Here is a 14,879-nt window from a genome sequence, read left to right as displayed (position 1 = left end):
TGTGTCTGCCTGGCCCCGATGTGAAAGTGAGCAGGACTTATCTGATCCCCTTTGCCCTTGATGGGACTTGGCCCTCACAATGAATGGCATGCATGCCTTCCTTGCTCTGTGTAAAACGCCTGTGGGTTGTAAATGATTAAGTCCAAATTCCAGCGCAGTACATATAGCTACAAGGAAATTCCTGCTCGGCAGAAGGGTCAGTCTACAGCCACTACTTCAACAAATGCATGAAATACACTGGCATCTCTAAAATAAGCTGTTTTTGGTTGAGACCCTCGTCATCTCTTTGTCTTGGTTTATTTCACTTGCTTTCCATCTCCAGGCTCTCTCCCCCTTCCCAAGATGGTAGGGAAAGCCCCACTCTAATCTGTCAGAGTTACCTAATGCTTACAGGATAAAGTTCAGGGTTAAACGTCCTAGCATGACCTAATAGTTTCTTTCCTTGCTGTCTTGGCCTCGCAGCATCCCCTGCCTTTCACGCCCTCAGCCACTTAGCATTACTGTTTCTTAATCCCCCTGTTCTTCCCGCCTCCACATGGTAGCACAACCTGTTCCTTCCCAGCCTGGAACGCCGATCTCAGACATCGCCATCTGTTGAGCTTCTACTCATCTTTCAAGATCCATCTCAAAGGTCACTCCTTCTATGAAGGCTCCAGGGATTCCCCTGGGAGCTCTTTCCTCAGAGATGCTGCTTTCCACTACACGGACTAAACTTCGCTGAAAGCTGGGAACCTGCCCATTATAAAATGCCTGCCCTGGACTCTTAACATCAGCCAAGTCCCTGGGGTGGGTTTTCAAAGTGATCCACCCTAGAACGCCCCAGGTGCTTACTGCTGGCTTGGCCACTCTGAGCCCCTGCTCACCACTTCCCTTGTGACCCTCTGGTCTGTGCTCTGGTGTAGTTCAGGTACCGGCCTGTTCCCGCACTCAGTGATAAACACTGCAGAGAGTAGGAATCACGTCTCACTCCCTTCTGGACCTTCCACATTTCCTGGCTTCAGACTTTGCACATGACAAGAGCTAGATCTGTGTATAAGTAAACAGATAAATCTCCATGGCATCTGTGGGCATGACCTGGAGGAGGGAGAGGATAGGTTGGGAGTTTTGAGAGAAATCAGAGAAACTCTAGGTGAGCTGAATATAGCTTCCTACCTCCATTGGAGGATGAAAATGACTTGAAATTCTTGGGCAGTTCTCTGGTAGACAGAAAATTGGTAGGAAAAGGGAAAGCATTAAGGAGGAGATGCAAGGCAAGGACATTTTATGCCAGACCCAGAGGTGAAGGTGGCTTGCTATGGTAACAGAAGGCATCATGTATCTTCAACAGTCTTAAAACTCAATGGCCAAGTTAATAATTATAGTAGTGGTAGTGATAGTAGTAATAATAATAAAAAGATGGAAAAATACTCAAAATTTTAACAACTTATTGGCCAGAGATATAGTAATACATCTTTTGTTACCCGAACATCATTGACCAGAGATGTTTCAATATTCACCTACAGGACAAACTGCCGGCCACAGGCAGTAACTTCTGCAAAAATCCCCCAGTTAATAATGTGTTAACAGCAGCTACTTCTGGGTTGTAAAATTACAGTCATTTATGTTGTAAGTTTCTCTTTAAACTGCCATTTGCTCTTAGAAACAATATATGAATGGACATGACTTTTAAAAACTGAAATTATATTTTAAAAGCCACAGCATACTTTACCTCTAGAGTCCCAGTCAATGTGTGTAATATAACTAGAAGCACCTTTACAGATGCCAACCCTTTTGCTTGTCAGGACGTTGTAAATATCCACAAAGTTATCATGGGATGCCACGGCAAGGTATTTTCCTGTATCTATGAAGAAATATGAGCGGTTAACAGCAAAGCATTTCATGTGGGAATTTACTTCCAGGAACTTAGCATTTTAAAATGGGTTAGAGGCTAAGGAAATAGTTAAAAAGAATCCACTCTTGCAACTTTTTGTCCCAACACATTTTTACAAGTTTTTGCTGTCACCTTTTGAAAATTTAATATCAGAGATCATTTCTTTTCTGTGATGGAAGGAGACCATGTCTTCGACAGTGTCAGCATTTACAACCAGGAAACTCCCATCATTCAAGCCAACTGCTAAGGCTTTCCCATCTGGGGAGAAGGCACAGCATCTTCCACCTACAAAAGAATCCACAAACAGCACTGTTACGATCCATGACTTTGCTACCAAACAAATGAAGAGGGGGGAAATGTACATATAGTCACGGACCTGTGACTGTGTCTTTAACGCTGCTGGTGCAAACTAAAACCTCATAATTTAAAACATTTCTTACCACCAAACCCAAAGACAATAATCATTAATATTAAAAATAAGTTTTCTATTTCTCTGAGGTTTATCCATTCATTTTTTCATATATGAAGACCTGGAGTTTTCAAATGACAAGTGGATTGAAGAGGGAAAAGGAATAAGGATTAATATAATTAGCATTTCTTCTCCCAAGATGTGATACTTAAGAATGAGACAAAATTTCTGGAAACTATTTTTTTATACCATGCTTTACGCACAAAATTTGCTTTGGAGCACCTTGTTGTTCTACTTTTAGTCTCTCTAATCTCTGAGCCGTGGATTGTAATGCATAATTCTAGAGGTGGAAGATTTTATTCCTGTCTCTTCTGTCATGGGAAGAATGAAGTACGGACATTCTCTCCAAAGGTGTCTGCAAAACTAACCAACACTGGGCTGAGGGGACTACATGACAAATGCTTTCTAATGCTTTGCAGGGTCATGGGAGGCACTTCTGAATGCAGAATATGGAGTATGTTAAATAGGAATCCTACTTAAGGATATGCCCCCTCCTTGGCCATGCTTTTATTGTCAAGATATTGGTGAGCACAGCCCCAGGATGGGACAGTCATGCAGCCTTGTGCTAAGACATTCCAAACAGAGTTTCCACCCCTCCCTCCCCATCCACTGTTTCCAACAGGCTGAAAAGCCACATTCACACCAGTAACTTTAAATGGGCTCATCTAAAGTCTATCTCCTTCTTTTCTTCATCCATTCACTTTGCAGTTATTTACCTACTATGAATCAGGCATTGTGCTAGTGCTGAAAGAACAGAAAGACCAGCCTGCCCTTGAGGAGAGTCACCAAGCTTAGGTCAAGCATAAAGATTTATTGCACAAACCAGGATACCCGAGAGCGAAAGGGACAGCTATTAATAATTACACCAGGACACCAGCTATAAACTGAGTTGAATGGCCATCCTATCTCAGAGGTGTTGGTAGTTGTTCTTTTGAACTCATTTTTAACCCAGTGAATAAAGTCCATTGGCTGATATTCAAGGTACTCACAGTGAGTCCTTGGTCTGTTATTTTCCCCAATGTAAATGAGTAGCCTGATCATTCACCTCTGTAGTAGATAAGAGAATGAGCTTTGGAGTCAGACTTGGGTTTGAATCCTGGCTCCACCACTTATGAAGACCCAGAAGTCGAGTGTAAAGTGCGTCCATATGGTGGAAGGAGACAGCGTCATGCAGTGGCCACAGGTGTGCCCTCTGAAGCCACACTGCTGGATCTGAATTCAGATCCATCACTTACTAGCTGTGCAACTTTGGGCAAACGACTTAAGTGCTCTGCGCCTCAGTTTCCTAATTCCTAAGGGGAAAGAATAGAGGCCTTCCTCGCCAGGTTCTCGTGAAGCCCACAGGCGAAGCGCTAGCGCAGCTGCTGGCTCAGTGGTGCCAGCCAGTGTCATCACCATCACCGTCTTGACACCTTTTCTCACTTTATCCCCCTAGACTTGTCTCCCCACGTCTATCTATAAAAATACCCAGCACAAACAGTCTAGGGGCCAGGCCCCAATCTTATCCTTTCCTGTCTTAACTTTCACAAATCCTTTGAGCCTCGGCTCTTGTTTTCCCCAGTGGGGCTGTCCCTGGCAGTGGGCCTTACCCTGAGCCTCTGTGACGCCTTGTTTGTGCCCGAGATCTTCCGTTTGTCTGTCCTCACACACTCTCCACCCTGCTCTGTGCCTGGAGCTGGCCTGCATGGACTCTACCAACAGGCTCCCTCGCCCCCTGGCTTCTGATTCGTTTGGTCGGGGGGAGCATGAGGGAGGGTACTCAGCAGGAGGCTGCAGGGAGGGTATTAGAGAAGAACGGATAGAGGGTAGGGAGGCTGGGGCATGTTCTCCCCTGGCTGCCTCCCTGCGGGGCCACAGCTTGCTGGCTGAGCCTCTGGGCTGGACGGTTACCGCCTCCTGCCAGGCTGCCATCTCACACAGCTCTCACTCTCATCTGTCCTCCTCTTGTCCTTTCAGGCCCAGGGCTGGCAGTGGTTACCAGCTACTACCAGTTGCATCGTCCTGCGCTAGCCCTGGTCATTTCCCTACACCCTGCCCGCCCCTTCATAGAGAGTCCAGTTTCGAGACTCTTCAAATTACCCAATTTAAATGGACCAGCTGTTGCTGGGACTCTGTTCAAGTCTTGTCCATCTCTGACACTAGAGATGTGACTGTTCATCCTGGGATCCCCAGTGTCTGATACAAAGAAGCTGCTCAATAAACGTTTGCTGAATTTCTACTTCTTGGTATACCTCTTGGTTCTCGTGCATATACGTATTTAATACATAGTTATCTGTTTCTTGCGGTTAACTATTATTTTTAAACCAAGTTTTCTTTTTCAGTAATAAAATCAGTTCCGCAGACTGTTAGACATAAAGATAAACACCATTCTTTACAAGCTAATGAGTTTCAACTGACTCCTACAATTCAGATGAGAAGAGGAAGGACATATTGCCCCCAGGTGGCAAATGTCTATGCAGTGCAAGGAAATAAAGAATAGAGCTGGGCACGGATGCATCAGGCCAGCCTTCTGGAACCATCCTCCACGTGATTAGTTATATCTGGAGCAACAAACACTAAATCCCCGTTGCCCAGCATATCTGGGAGCATATAATAGGCACACACAGTAAATATTAGCTGAATGAATGGGTGAATGAACCCAATACTTGTGGGTGTAAACACTTTCACAGGTGTGTAAGGTGACATACGCACCTTTTTTGAGTTTCCTCACTGCCAGCATACGGTGCTGGGAGGATAATTCCCAGATCCGGAGGGTTTTATCATCGCTCACTGTTGCACAGATGGGCAGGAGGGGGTGAGCTGCCAGGCCCCACACTTCTCCTTCCATGTGCCCCTGTGAGGAAGGAAATGGGGCAACAAAAATCAGTTCAATGCTTCTCATTGAGCCCTTCCCAAGAGAATCCCAAACAGGTTCAAATAGGAACACACACAGTTTGAGCTTCCTTGAGCCAAAATGATTGTACTGAATAAATTTTTCACTTGAACTTGAATCTAAAGCTGGGCCTACATGATACTAAAGCATTCATCTGAAAAGCAAAAGATGGATTCATGTTGCTAAGTTTTGTTTATATGATGCCAAACATCTTCTCATGTAGAAGCGTCGCAGTGAATAATGAACTGTCCTCATTTTATCCTGTGATTTGACACTGAATAAACACAGTATGTATGTATCTCCTAGGAACACAGCTTGGTCACAAAGACACAAATTACTTTCTTCCATAAAACCATATTCTAAAAGATGTAGGTACCGCTTATCTATATCAGAGGAATTGGACAGTAATATTCTTGCTAATTAATTCCATTTCAGTTCTGTGCACAGCATTAGGCAGAGCAGAACTAGAGAGATCTAAAATTTTATTTCCAGTATCCTGGGTATAACTCAGGGTCAGCATTTGTTCACAAATTTTTCTATCCAGTGATCATAGAAAACTGAAAGGGGCTTGACAAGCATTGGACCAATTCCACATGCTAATGTCTTATCACAAACACACTTAGCTGGCTTAGAATAATAACTGAGATGAAATATATTTAATGAATGAAAAATTAGGGAGAAAATGAATCTAATTCTTCTAACTTATCACTCACTAAAGCAGTGTAAAGAATAGATTAGACAAGGAACAATAAAACAGACCAGACTGTTTACTGAATTTCTGCTTTTAGTGGCTAATTATAAAAAGGCTTTGCTTAGTAAAGCAAAAAAAAGAAGACCATACACAGACTTTTGAAAGGTGTTTGTAGTTGGAATGCTTTGGGGGAACAGGTGGCTCTTCAAAGAGAAATTGGATGATCCCAGTTTGACTGGGAAGCTGTTTGAGCAAAACAGTAATTTGGCAGAAGATACAAAGTTCTCAATACTGCTGACATCCAAATATCTGAGAAGGGCGTAGATACTGTTTTTGAGTTTATTAGATTTGGAGCACCTTACATCCCCAGTTTTCCAGTTTTCTTCCCTTGGGAAGCCTCCCACACTGAAGGCTATGGTCTGAGGATGGGTCAGGTGTGAGCCCTCTCTTGTTCCCCCTAGACTGCATCTGCCTGAAGCTCTTTTACAGACCAAGTCCTTTTGTACACAGAGGACAGGGCTGTGGGGCTCTGAGACCCTTTCAAATCACTGCCTCATATATTGATTTAAAAGTTGTATTTCCTTAATCTAATGTGACTGTGTACTCTGATTCCTATATAACATAGGGATGGACAGCGAGTGAGGTGGGCAGGGAGTCTCTTGAGTGGCACCAGGAAATGAACTTGGGACCTTCCTTTCCTCCTGACCACCCTAAAGCTGATAATAACCAGCTGCAAAATTGAAAGTTGATTATATTCGAAGTATATACAATGGGGATTTTCAGAACTCACCTCCTGTCACTTCTCTCTTCCCCTAAACTAGTCTCTTAAAAAAAAAAAAAAAAAGCAATCTATTCCAAGCAATGTTGACTTGCTGAGCTACTGACACTGTAAAAGTGGTTCTGAAGTCTTCCCCCAGCAGGATGGCTGATGGTCTTAACCATATCGTCTCTACTGTTCCTTAAGTTTCCCTCAGGTCCACCTCTCAGCACAGGCCTGTCAGCCCCTTCAGCAGTCCTACTCTGTCCTGGGCAGCACACAGCACAGGGCTGGTCTTGGCAGGAGCACAACAATGATTGAACTGAACTGCTGAGTTCTACCCAGGAGGAAAAGGCAAATGATTGACTGACCAGAAGATGAAAGAGAGACGCTGAGATAAAAGGGAAAGCATGGCACATGTGTAAAGAGAGAAGAGGGTTCTCCCAGCTCCATTGCCTGCTCAGGGCCCAGGGGGCCCGGCTGAGCACTGTTTCATGCAGTCTCCACGCTGAGATGTGTGGAGAGACAAAGAAAAGGCTCTGGTACCCGACAAAGCTTGGTACGAAGCCCAGCTCTCCAGTTCTTAAGATGTGGCCGTGGGAAGTTCACTGGGCTTTAGGCCCTTCATCTATAAAACAATTACAACTGAGCAAATCTGTTGTGGAGATGAGAGAGGAATTTTGCACAATGGTATTGCCTGACACGCAGTCAAGTGCTCAATAAATGACACCCTTGGATAATTGTATTAATAGAATGATAGAAACAAATACAGGAAAGAATTGAAGAGAATGAAAAGGTGAAAAGACTTTGTTATTGAGTTTAAAACATATTTAGACAAAATTAGTTCAACTATATTACTTTTGAACATGAGAAAATGTTAGAGTTTGAATCTTAAAATGCTGTTTAAATCCATGGAATAGCACAAATCTTACACACATATTTAGCAGTATGCTGCTGCTGCTGCTACTAAGTCACTTCAGTTGTGTCCGACTCTGTGTGACCCCATAGACGGCAGCCCACAGGCTCCTCTGTCCCTGGGATTCTCCAGGCAAGAACACTGGAGTGGGGTGCCATTTCCTTCTCCAATGCATGAAAGTGAAAAGTGAAAGTGAAGTCGCTCAGTTGTGTCCGACCGTCAGCAATCCCATGGACTGCAGCCTACCAGGCTCCTCCATCCATGGGATTTTCCAGGCAAGAGTACTGGAGTGGGTTGCCATTGCCTTCTCCTATTTAGCAGTATAGCATGTAGTAAATAATTTAAAGTCTCAAACATTTGGGGATTGAAAAGAAACACTTCATTTTCAATAAAATTAAATAAATAGTCATGGCCAGAAAGGGAAAGAAAGGTAAGAGCAGCTGGAGGACAAAGATGTCACCCCTTCTCAAGGTCGCACCTCAGTTCTCAACTTGGGCTGCCTGGCACCATCAGCTACAGAGCTTCTGAGGTTTGTTTCTAACACAGAAAAAATTGTAAAACACGGATTCTTATTCAAGATAGCCAGGGTGGGGCCTGGGCACAGGCATTTTTAAAACCTGATGTGTGTGCAGACCTGCTCTCAGGTGTAGCAAGTCAGAGGGCCCCTTTCAGTGGGATTTTGGGGGTCAGCCCTAACACAGCAAGCCTGCAGGCAGGCATCAGGTGAGGGAAGGAGGCAGTTCTCCTCCATTGGACCCACAGAAGTCCCAGAGCTTAGATAAGCAGTGCAGATTCTTTCCACTCCACCTTCTGAACCCACCCCCTCGTCCCTGCCCAGGTCTCTTCCACCTCTAACTATGATCTATTCATCACCTCCAAAGACACATGTCACTCATCAGGTGACATGTGATCACTTCTTGGATCTTTAAGATACTGCTGATGCTGCGCGGGCGCAGGAGGGCCTAGAGGAGCTATCCCACGTTGAAGGTCAGGAAGGGTGGCGGTGAGGAGATACCCCTCGTCCAAGGTAAGGAGCAATGGCTGCGCTTTGCTGGAGCAGCCGTGAAGAGATACCCCACGCGCAAGGTAAGAGAAACCCAAGTAAGACGGTAGGTGTTGCAAGAGGGCATCAGAGGGCAAACACACTGAAACCATACTCACAGAAAACTAGTCAATCTAATCACACTAGGACCACAGCCTTGTCTAACTCAATGAAACTAAGCCATGCCTGTGGGGCAACCCAAGATGGGCGGGTCATGGTGGAGAGATCTGACAGAATGTGGTCCACTGGAGAAGGGAACGGCAAACCACTTCAGTATTCTTGCCTTGAGAACCCCATGAACAGTATGAAAAGGCAAAATGATAGGATACTGAAAGAGAAACTACCCAGGTGAGTAGAGGCCCAATATGCTACTGGAGATCAGTGGAGAAATAACTCCAGAAAGAATGAAGGGATGGAGCCAAAGCAAAAACAATACCCAGCTGTGGATGTGACTGGTGAGAGAAGCAAGGTCCGATGCTGTAAAGAGCAATATTGCATAGGAACCTGGAATGTCAGGTCCATGAATCAAGGCAAATTGGAAGTGCTCAAACAAGAGATGGCAAGAGTGAATGTCAACATTCTAGGAATCAGTGAACTCAAATGGACTGGAATGGGTGAATTTAACTCAGATGACCATTATATCTACTACTGCAGGCAGGAATCCCTCAGAAGAAATGGAGTAGCCATCATGGTCAACAGAAGAGTCCGAAATGCAGTACTTGGGTGCAATCTCAAAAACAACAGAATGATCTCTGTTCGTTTCCAAGGCAAACCATTCAATATCACAGTAATCCAAGTCTATGCCCCAACCAGTAATGCTGAAGAAGCTGAAGTTGAAGGGTTCTATGAAGACCTACAAGACCTTTTAGAACTAACACCCAAAAAATATGTCCTTTTCGTTATAGGAGACTGGAATGCAAAAGTAGGAAGTCAAGAAACACCTGGAGTAACAGGCAAATTTGGCCTTGGAATACAGAATGAAGCAGGGCAAAGACTAATAGAGTTTTGCCAAGAAAATGCACTGGTCATAACAAACACCCTCTTCCAACAACACAAGAGAAGACTCTATACATGGACATCACCAGATGGTCAACACTGAAATCAGATTGATTATATTCTTTGCAGCCAAAGATGGAGAAGCTCTATACAGTCAGCAAAAATAATTCTAGGAGCTGACTGTGGCTCAGACCATGAACTTCTTATTGCCAAATTCAGACTTAAATTGAAGAAAGTAGGGAAAACCACTAGACCATTCAGGTATGACCTAAATCAAATCCCTTATGATTATACAGTGGAAGTGAGAAATAGATTTAAGGGCCTAGATCTGATAGACAGAGTGCCTGATGAACTATGGAATGAGGTTCATAACATTGTACAGGAGACAGGAATCAAGACAATCCCCATGGAAAAGAAATGCAAAAGAGCAAAATGGCTGTCTGGGAGGCCTTACAAATAGCTGTGAAAAGAAGAGAAGTGAAAAGCAAAGGAGAAAAGGAAAGATATAAACATCTGAATACAGAGTTCCAAAGAATGGCAAGAAGGGATAAGAAAGTCTTCTTCAGCAATCAATGCAAAGAAATAGAGGAAAACAACAGAATGGGAAAGACTAGAGATCTCTTCAAGAAAATCAGAGATACCAAGGGAACATTTCATACAAAGATGGGCGCGTTAAAGGACAGAAATGGTATGGACCTAACAGAAGCAGAAGATATTAAGAAGAGATGGGAAGACAGAAGAACTGTACAAAAAAGATCTTCACGACCCAGATAATCACGATGGTGTGATCACTCATCTAGAGCCAGACATCCTGGAATGTGAAGTCAAGTGGACCTTAGAAAGCATCACTACAAACAAAGCTAGTGGAGGTGATGGAATTCCAGTGGAGCTATTCCAAATCCTGAAAGATGATGCTGTGAAAGTGCTGCACTCAATATGCCAGCAAATTTGGAAAACTCAGCAGTGGCCACAGGACTGGAAAAGGTCAGTTTTCATTCCAATCCCAAAGAAAGGCAATGCCAAAGAATGCTCAAACTACCACACAATTGCACTCATCTCACATGCTAGTAAAGTAATGCTCAAAATTCTCCAAGCCAGGCTTCAGCAATACGTGAACCTCCAGATGTTCAAGCTTGTTTTAGAAAAGGCAGAGGAACCAGAGATCAAATTGCCAACATCTGCTGGATCATGGAAAAAGCAAGAGAGTTCCAGAAAAACATCTATTTCTGCTTTATTGACTATGCCAAAGCCTTTGACTGTGTGGATCACAATAAACTGTGGAAAATTCTGAAAGAGATGGGAATACCAGACCACCTGACCTGCCTCTTGAGAAATTTGTATGCAGGTCAGGAAGCAACAGTTAGAGCTGCACATGGAACAACAGACTGGTTCCAAATAGGAAATGGAGTACGTCAAGGCTGTATATTGTCACCATGCTTATATAACTTGTATGCAGAGTACATCATGAGAAACGCTGGACTGGAAGAAACACAAGCTAGAATCAAGATTGCCGGGAGAAATCTCAATAACCTCAGATATGCAGATGACACCACTCTTATGGCAGAAAGTGAAGAGGAACTCAAAAGCCTCTTGATGAAAGTGAAAGTGGGGAGTGAAAAAGTTGGCTTAAAGCTCAATATTCAGAAAACGAAGATCATGGCATCTGGTCCCATCACTTCATGGCAAATAGATGGGGAAACAGTGGAAACAGTGTCAGACTTTCTTTTCTGGGCTCCAAAATCACTGCAGATGGTGACTGCAACCATGAAATTAAAAGACGCTTACTCCTTGGAAGGAAAGTTATGACCAACCTAGATAGCATATTCAAAAGCAGAGACATTACTTTGCCAACAAAGGTTCGTCTAGTCAAGGCTATGGTTTTTCCAGTGGTCATGTATGGATGTGAGAGTTGGACTGTGAAGAAGGCTGAGCACTGAAGAATTGATGCTTTTGAACTGTGGTGTTGAAGAAGACTCTTGGGAGTCCCTTGGACTGCAAGGAGATCCAACCAGTCCATTCTGAAGGAGATCAGCCCTGGGATTTCTTTGGAAGGAATGATGCTGAAGCTGAAACTCCAGTACGTTGGCCACCTCATAGGAAGAGTTGACTCATTGGAAAAGACTCTGATGCTGGGAGGGATTGGTGGCAGGAGGAGAAGGGGACAACAGAGGATGAGATGGCTGGATGGCATCACTGACTCGATGTACGTGAGTCTCAGTGAACTCCGGGAGTTGGTGATGGACAGGAAGGCCTGGCGTGCTGCGATTCATGGGGTCGCAAAGAGTCGGACACGACTAAGCGACTGATCTGATCTGATCTGATGCTTATTTTAATCTGGTATTATCTGAATCAAATTTTTGAGGGGAGAGGAAGGGTAAGGAGTATGTTATATATTTATGTGAATTGAGGCTGAGACTAGAATGATGCACAAAACCTAAAGAGACACATATATTTGGTGTGTGCCGAGCAAATACTTTTTTTTAGTTTGACAAATTTTTGACAGACTTAGAGGAAATATACCCAAGAAACCCCATCCACATCTGAACCTGATTCAGACAATGAAATTATGAACTCTGAATAGATGCTCTAATGGGATAAGGCTCTTGGGGATCCTGGGAGTGGGAATGTATTCTGCATGTGGTAGAGACATGATAATTGGTAGCCAGAGGGCAGACTGTGCTGGACAGCTGACCCTTAGGCTCCTCCTGGTTTTCACATTCAGTGTAATCACCTCTTTTGAATGTCCTATAACCTCGTGGGTGTGTGCCTGCTGAGTCGCTTCAGTCTCCATGGACTGTAGCCCACCAGGCTCCTCTGTCCACGAAATTCTCCAGGCAAGAATGCTGGAGTGGGTTGTCATGCCCTTCTCCAGGAGATCTTGCTGACCCAGGGATTGAACCTGTGTCTCCTGTAGCGCCTGCATTGCAGGCAGATTCTTTACTGCTGAGCCACCGGGGAAGCCCCTCCTATAGCCTTATTACCAACCAATAACATATGCAAAGGGGATGGATGTATTACATGTATGTGATGATACGATTATGTTATTTCAAATTATTTAAAAGCATTGTTTTTCTTTTTCCCTTGCTCGCTTTGAGGAAGCAAGCAGCCATGTTGGGGAACCCCACGTGATGAGGAACTTCAGGCAGCCTCTGAGAGCTGAGGGTGGCCTCTGGCCAACAGCCAGTAAGAAACAGAAGCCCTCAGTCCTGTACTCACAGGAACAAAACTCTGCCAACAACCCAAGTGATCTTAGAGGCAGATCCTTCCATAGTGAAGCCTTAGATGAGACCAAAGCCCTGGTCTTTACTGCAGCCTTACAAAACCTTAACCAGAAGACCCAGTTAAACTGTTCAGACTCCTGACCCACAAAGAAACCATAAGATGATGAATGTTTTTGCTTCAAGCTAAGTTTGTGTCAGTTTGTTATACAGAAATAGATAATACAGCGTTTGCCTGATCTTTGGAGAGAATGTCTCCTTTAATTTGGCGTCCTAAGTGTCCCTGTTGCCTCACCCTGGCTCCAGCTCTGATGTGAATTGTGGTTTAGAATATGTGCAAACACAGTACCTGAACAAGCAGTGTCATTGGGCCGCTTTTATCAATTTCCAGGATCTCTCCATTTTTTGTTCCCACCAGGATATGTCCATGTCCCAAAGTGATGGCACGAATTGAAGGATTATCTTCCAAAAGCAAGCCTGAGGAGGGGAAATACTGCATTTAATATGGTAAATGCTGTATTTAATATAACAAAAGTAAAATGATTATAGTGATTCTATAAATTCTGTTTTTATAGTTCCAAAGTACTAAGTACTAGGCAATCCTCTGTGATATTTCTACCAACGGCCACAAGCTCTGAATGTGGAAGAAAAAGGGAGAGTTGATTTGGTCATGGTTTTCTAAGAACTTTATTTCTATCTTTTTCATTTCTATGAACAGAAAGACTTCCATTGCATACTCGGGAGTGGCACCTTTTGAGCTAGTTGACAAGGCTGCTCTTTTAATGGCGTAAGTCTTCAGGCATCTTTCAAACATATCATCCCAGAGCTCCACAATTCCATCCTTTCCACCTGTTACAAAACCCTGTGAAGGCACACATCAGAAGGATTATATACACATCAAAGTGACAAGGACCCACCCAGTCTCAAAAGGATCCCCCCTTGGGTAAAGAAGCTTAGTCTATCTTTTCTTCCTAAGTATGGAGACTGAAAAACCTGATGATAACATCATATTTTCTGGACACACCTCTCATTCCTCTAGCGCTATTAAACACTTTCTCACTGGGTGTCCATTTCACTTTCTTCAGACCACTGATTCGAGTTTAGTACCCTGGATTACGGATGGCTGTTTCCGTGCCCAGTTCCCTGACTGGGATGTGGACTGCTAGAGAACAGGACCAGCCTCAAAGTTTGCAGAGTTTCTGATATCTCATGCTCCTGCTGAATGAACTGGAATTAATGTCACAATCAAAAATGATTGCTAACTATTTTTAAATATTTACTTCCAGGAAAAACATCATTATTTCTCTATTAAGAATAACAAGTATTTCATGTAACAAGAATATCTTGCTCTTCTGTTCATGAGATATCAATTTCTACCATAATTAAGATCCAGATTAATTTTTATAAAACCTGGAAAGTATAAAGCCCAACATATTGGATATTTTTTTGCTAGACAATGATCTTTATTCTTATTCTAAGTTTATGATTTCTTGGCCTTATTAGTTTTCCTTTCTGGCAACTACCAACTGTTCTGAGAAATTTTTTAAAAAGAAAATTACTGAGTAATTCATTCTGTTTTTTCAAAAACTTTTAATTTACTTCATTTCAATGATGTTGAAAAGGAAATAATATTTTGAAGTTATTACATTAAATATCTTAAATATCCTTATTTATCCTCATTATAGATTGTGAACCTATAGACATTTACTTCCAAAATTAAGTCTAAATGCAGTATATTATAATATGATATTCCTGCCTTTTCCCATGATCTTTAAGCTTAAAGTACTAAGCAATAAAAGAGTTTAAACATGCTATATCACATCAACTTCTGGGCCTGCAAAAATTTTCTTTCTGCTTTAATCTTTTCTAAAATTTTCAGTTTAAACAAAACAAATTTGCTAGTGAAAAACAGCTTTACCACTAAAACAATCATTGTAATTACACATCTAACCAGAACCTACTTCTATAGCAGAATCAGCATATTTACCTGGGAATAAGCAAATGCAAAATGAATCTTCTCTTAATATGCTGTATTGGGTGGCTTAGGC

At 43.0% G+C, this 14,879-nt stretch overlaps 1 protein-coding gene across 1 annotated transcript in view; it reads right to left on the bottom strand.

The window, feature by feature from the left end:
- EML6 (EMAP like 6) overlaps positions 1–14,879 on the bottom strand; it is a 288,683-nt gene that overhangs the window by 62,685 nt on the left and 211,119 nt on the right. Inside the window, exons 19-23 of the mRNA XM_055540113.1 lie at positions 13,582–13,693; positions 13,181–13,308; positions 5,031–5,172; positions 2,003–2,155; positions 1,709–1,840 (exon numbers count right to left, since the gene is read on the bottom strand). Of these exons, the coding sequence (XP_055396088.1) occupies positions 1,709–1,840; positions 2,003–2,155; positions 5,031–5,172; positions 13,181–13,308; positions 13,582–13,693 (667 nt within the window). The remainder of the gene's footprint in view (positions 1–1,708; positions 1,841–2,002; positions 2,156–5,030; positions 5,173–13,180; positions 13,309–13,581; positions 13,694–14,879) is intronic.

Source organism: Bubalus kerabau, chromosome 11 (genome assembly GCF_029407905.1).
Source record: "Bubalus kerabau isolate K-KA32 ecotype Philippines breed swamp buffalo chromosome 11, PCC_UOA_SB_1v2, whole genome shotgun sequence".
Lineage (NCBI taxonomy): Eukaryota > Metazoa > Chordata > Mammalia > Artiodactyla > Bovidae > Bubalus > Bubalus kerabau.
This window is presented reverse-complemented; position numbering and strand designations above follow the sequence as displayed.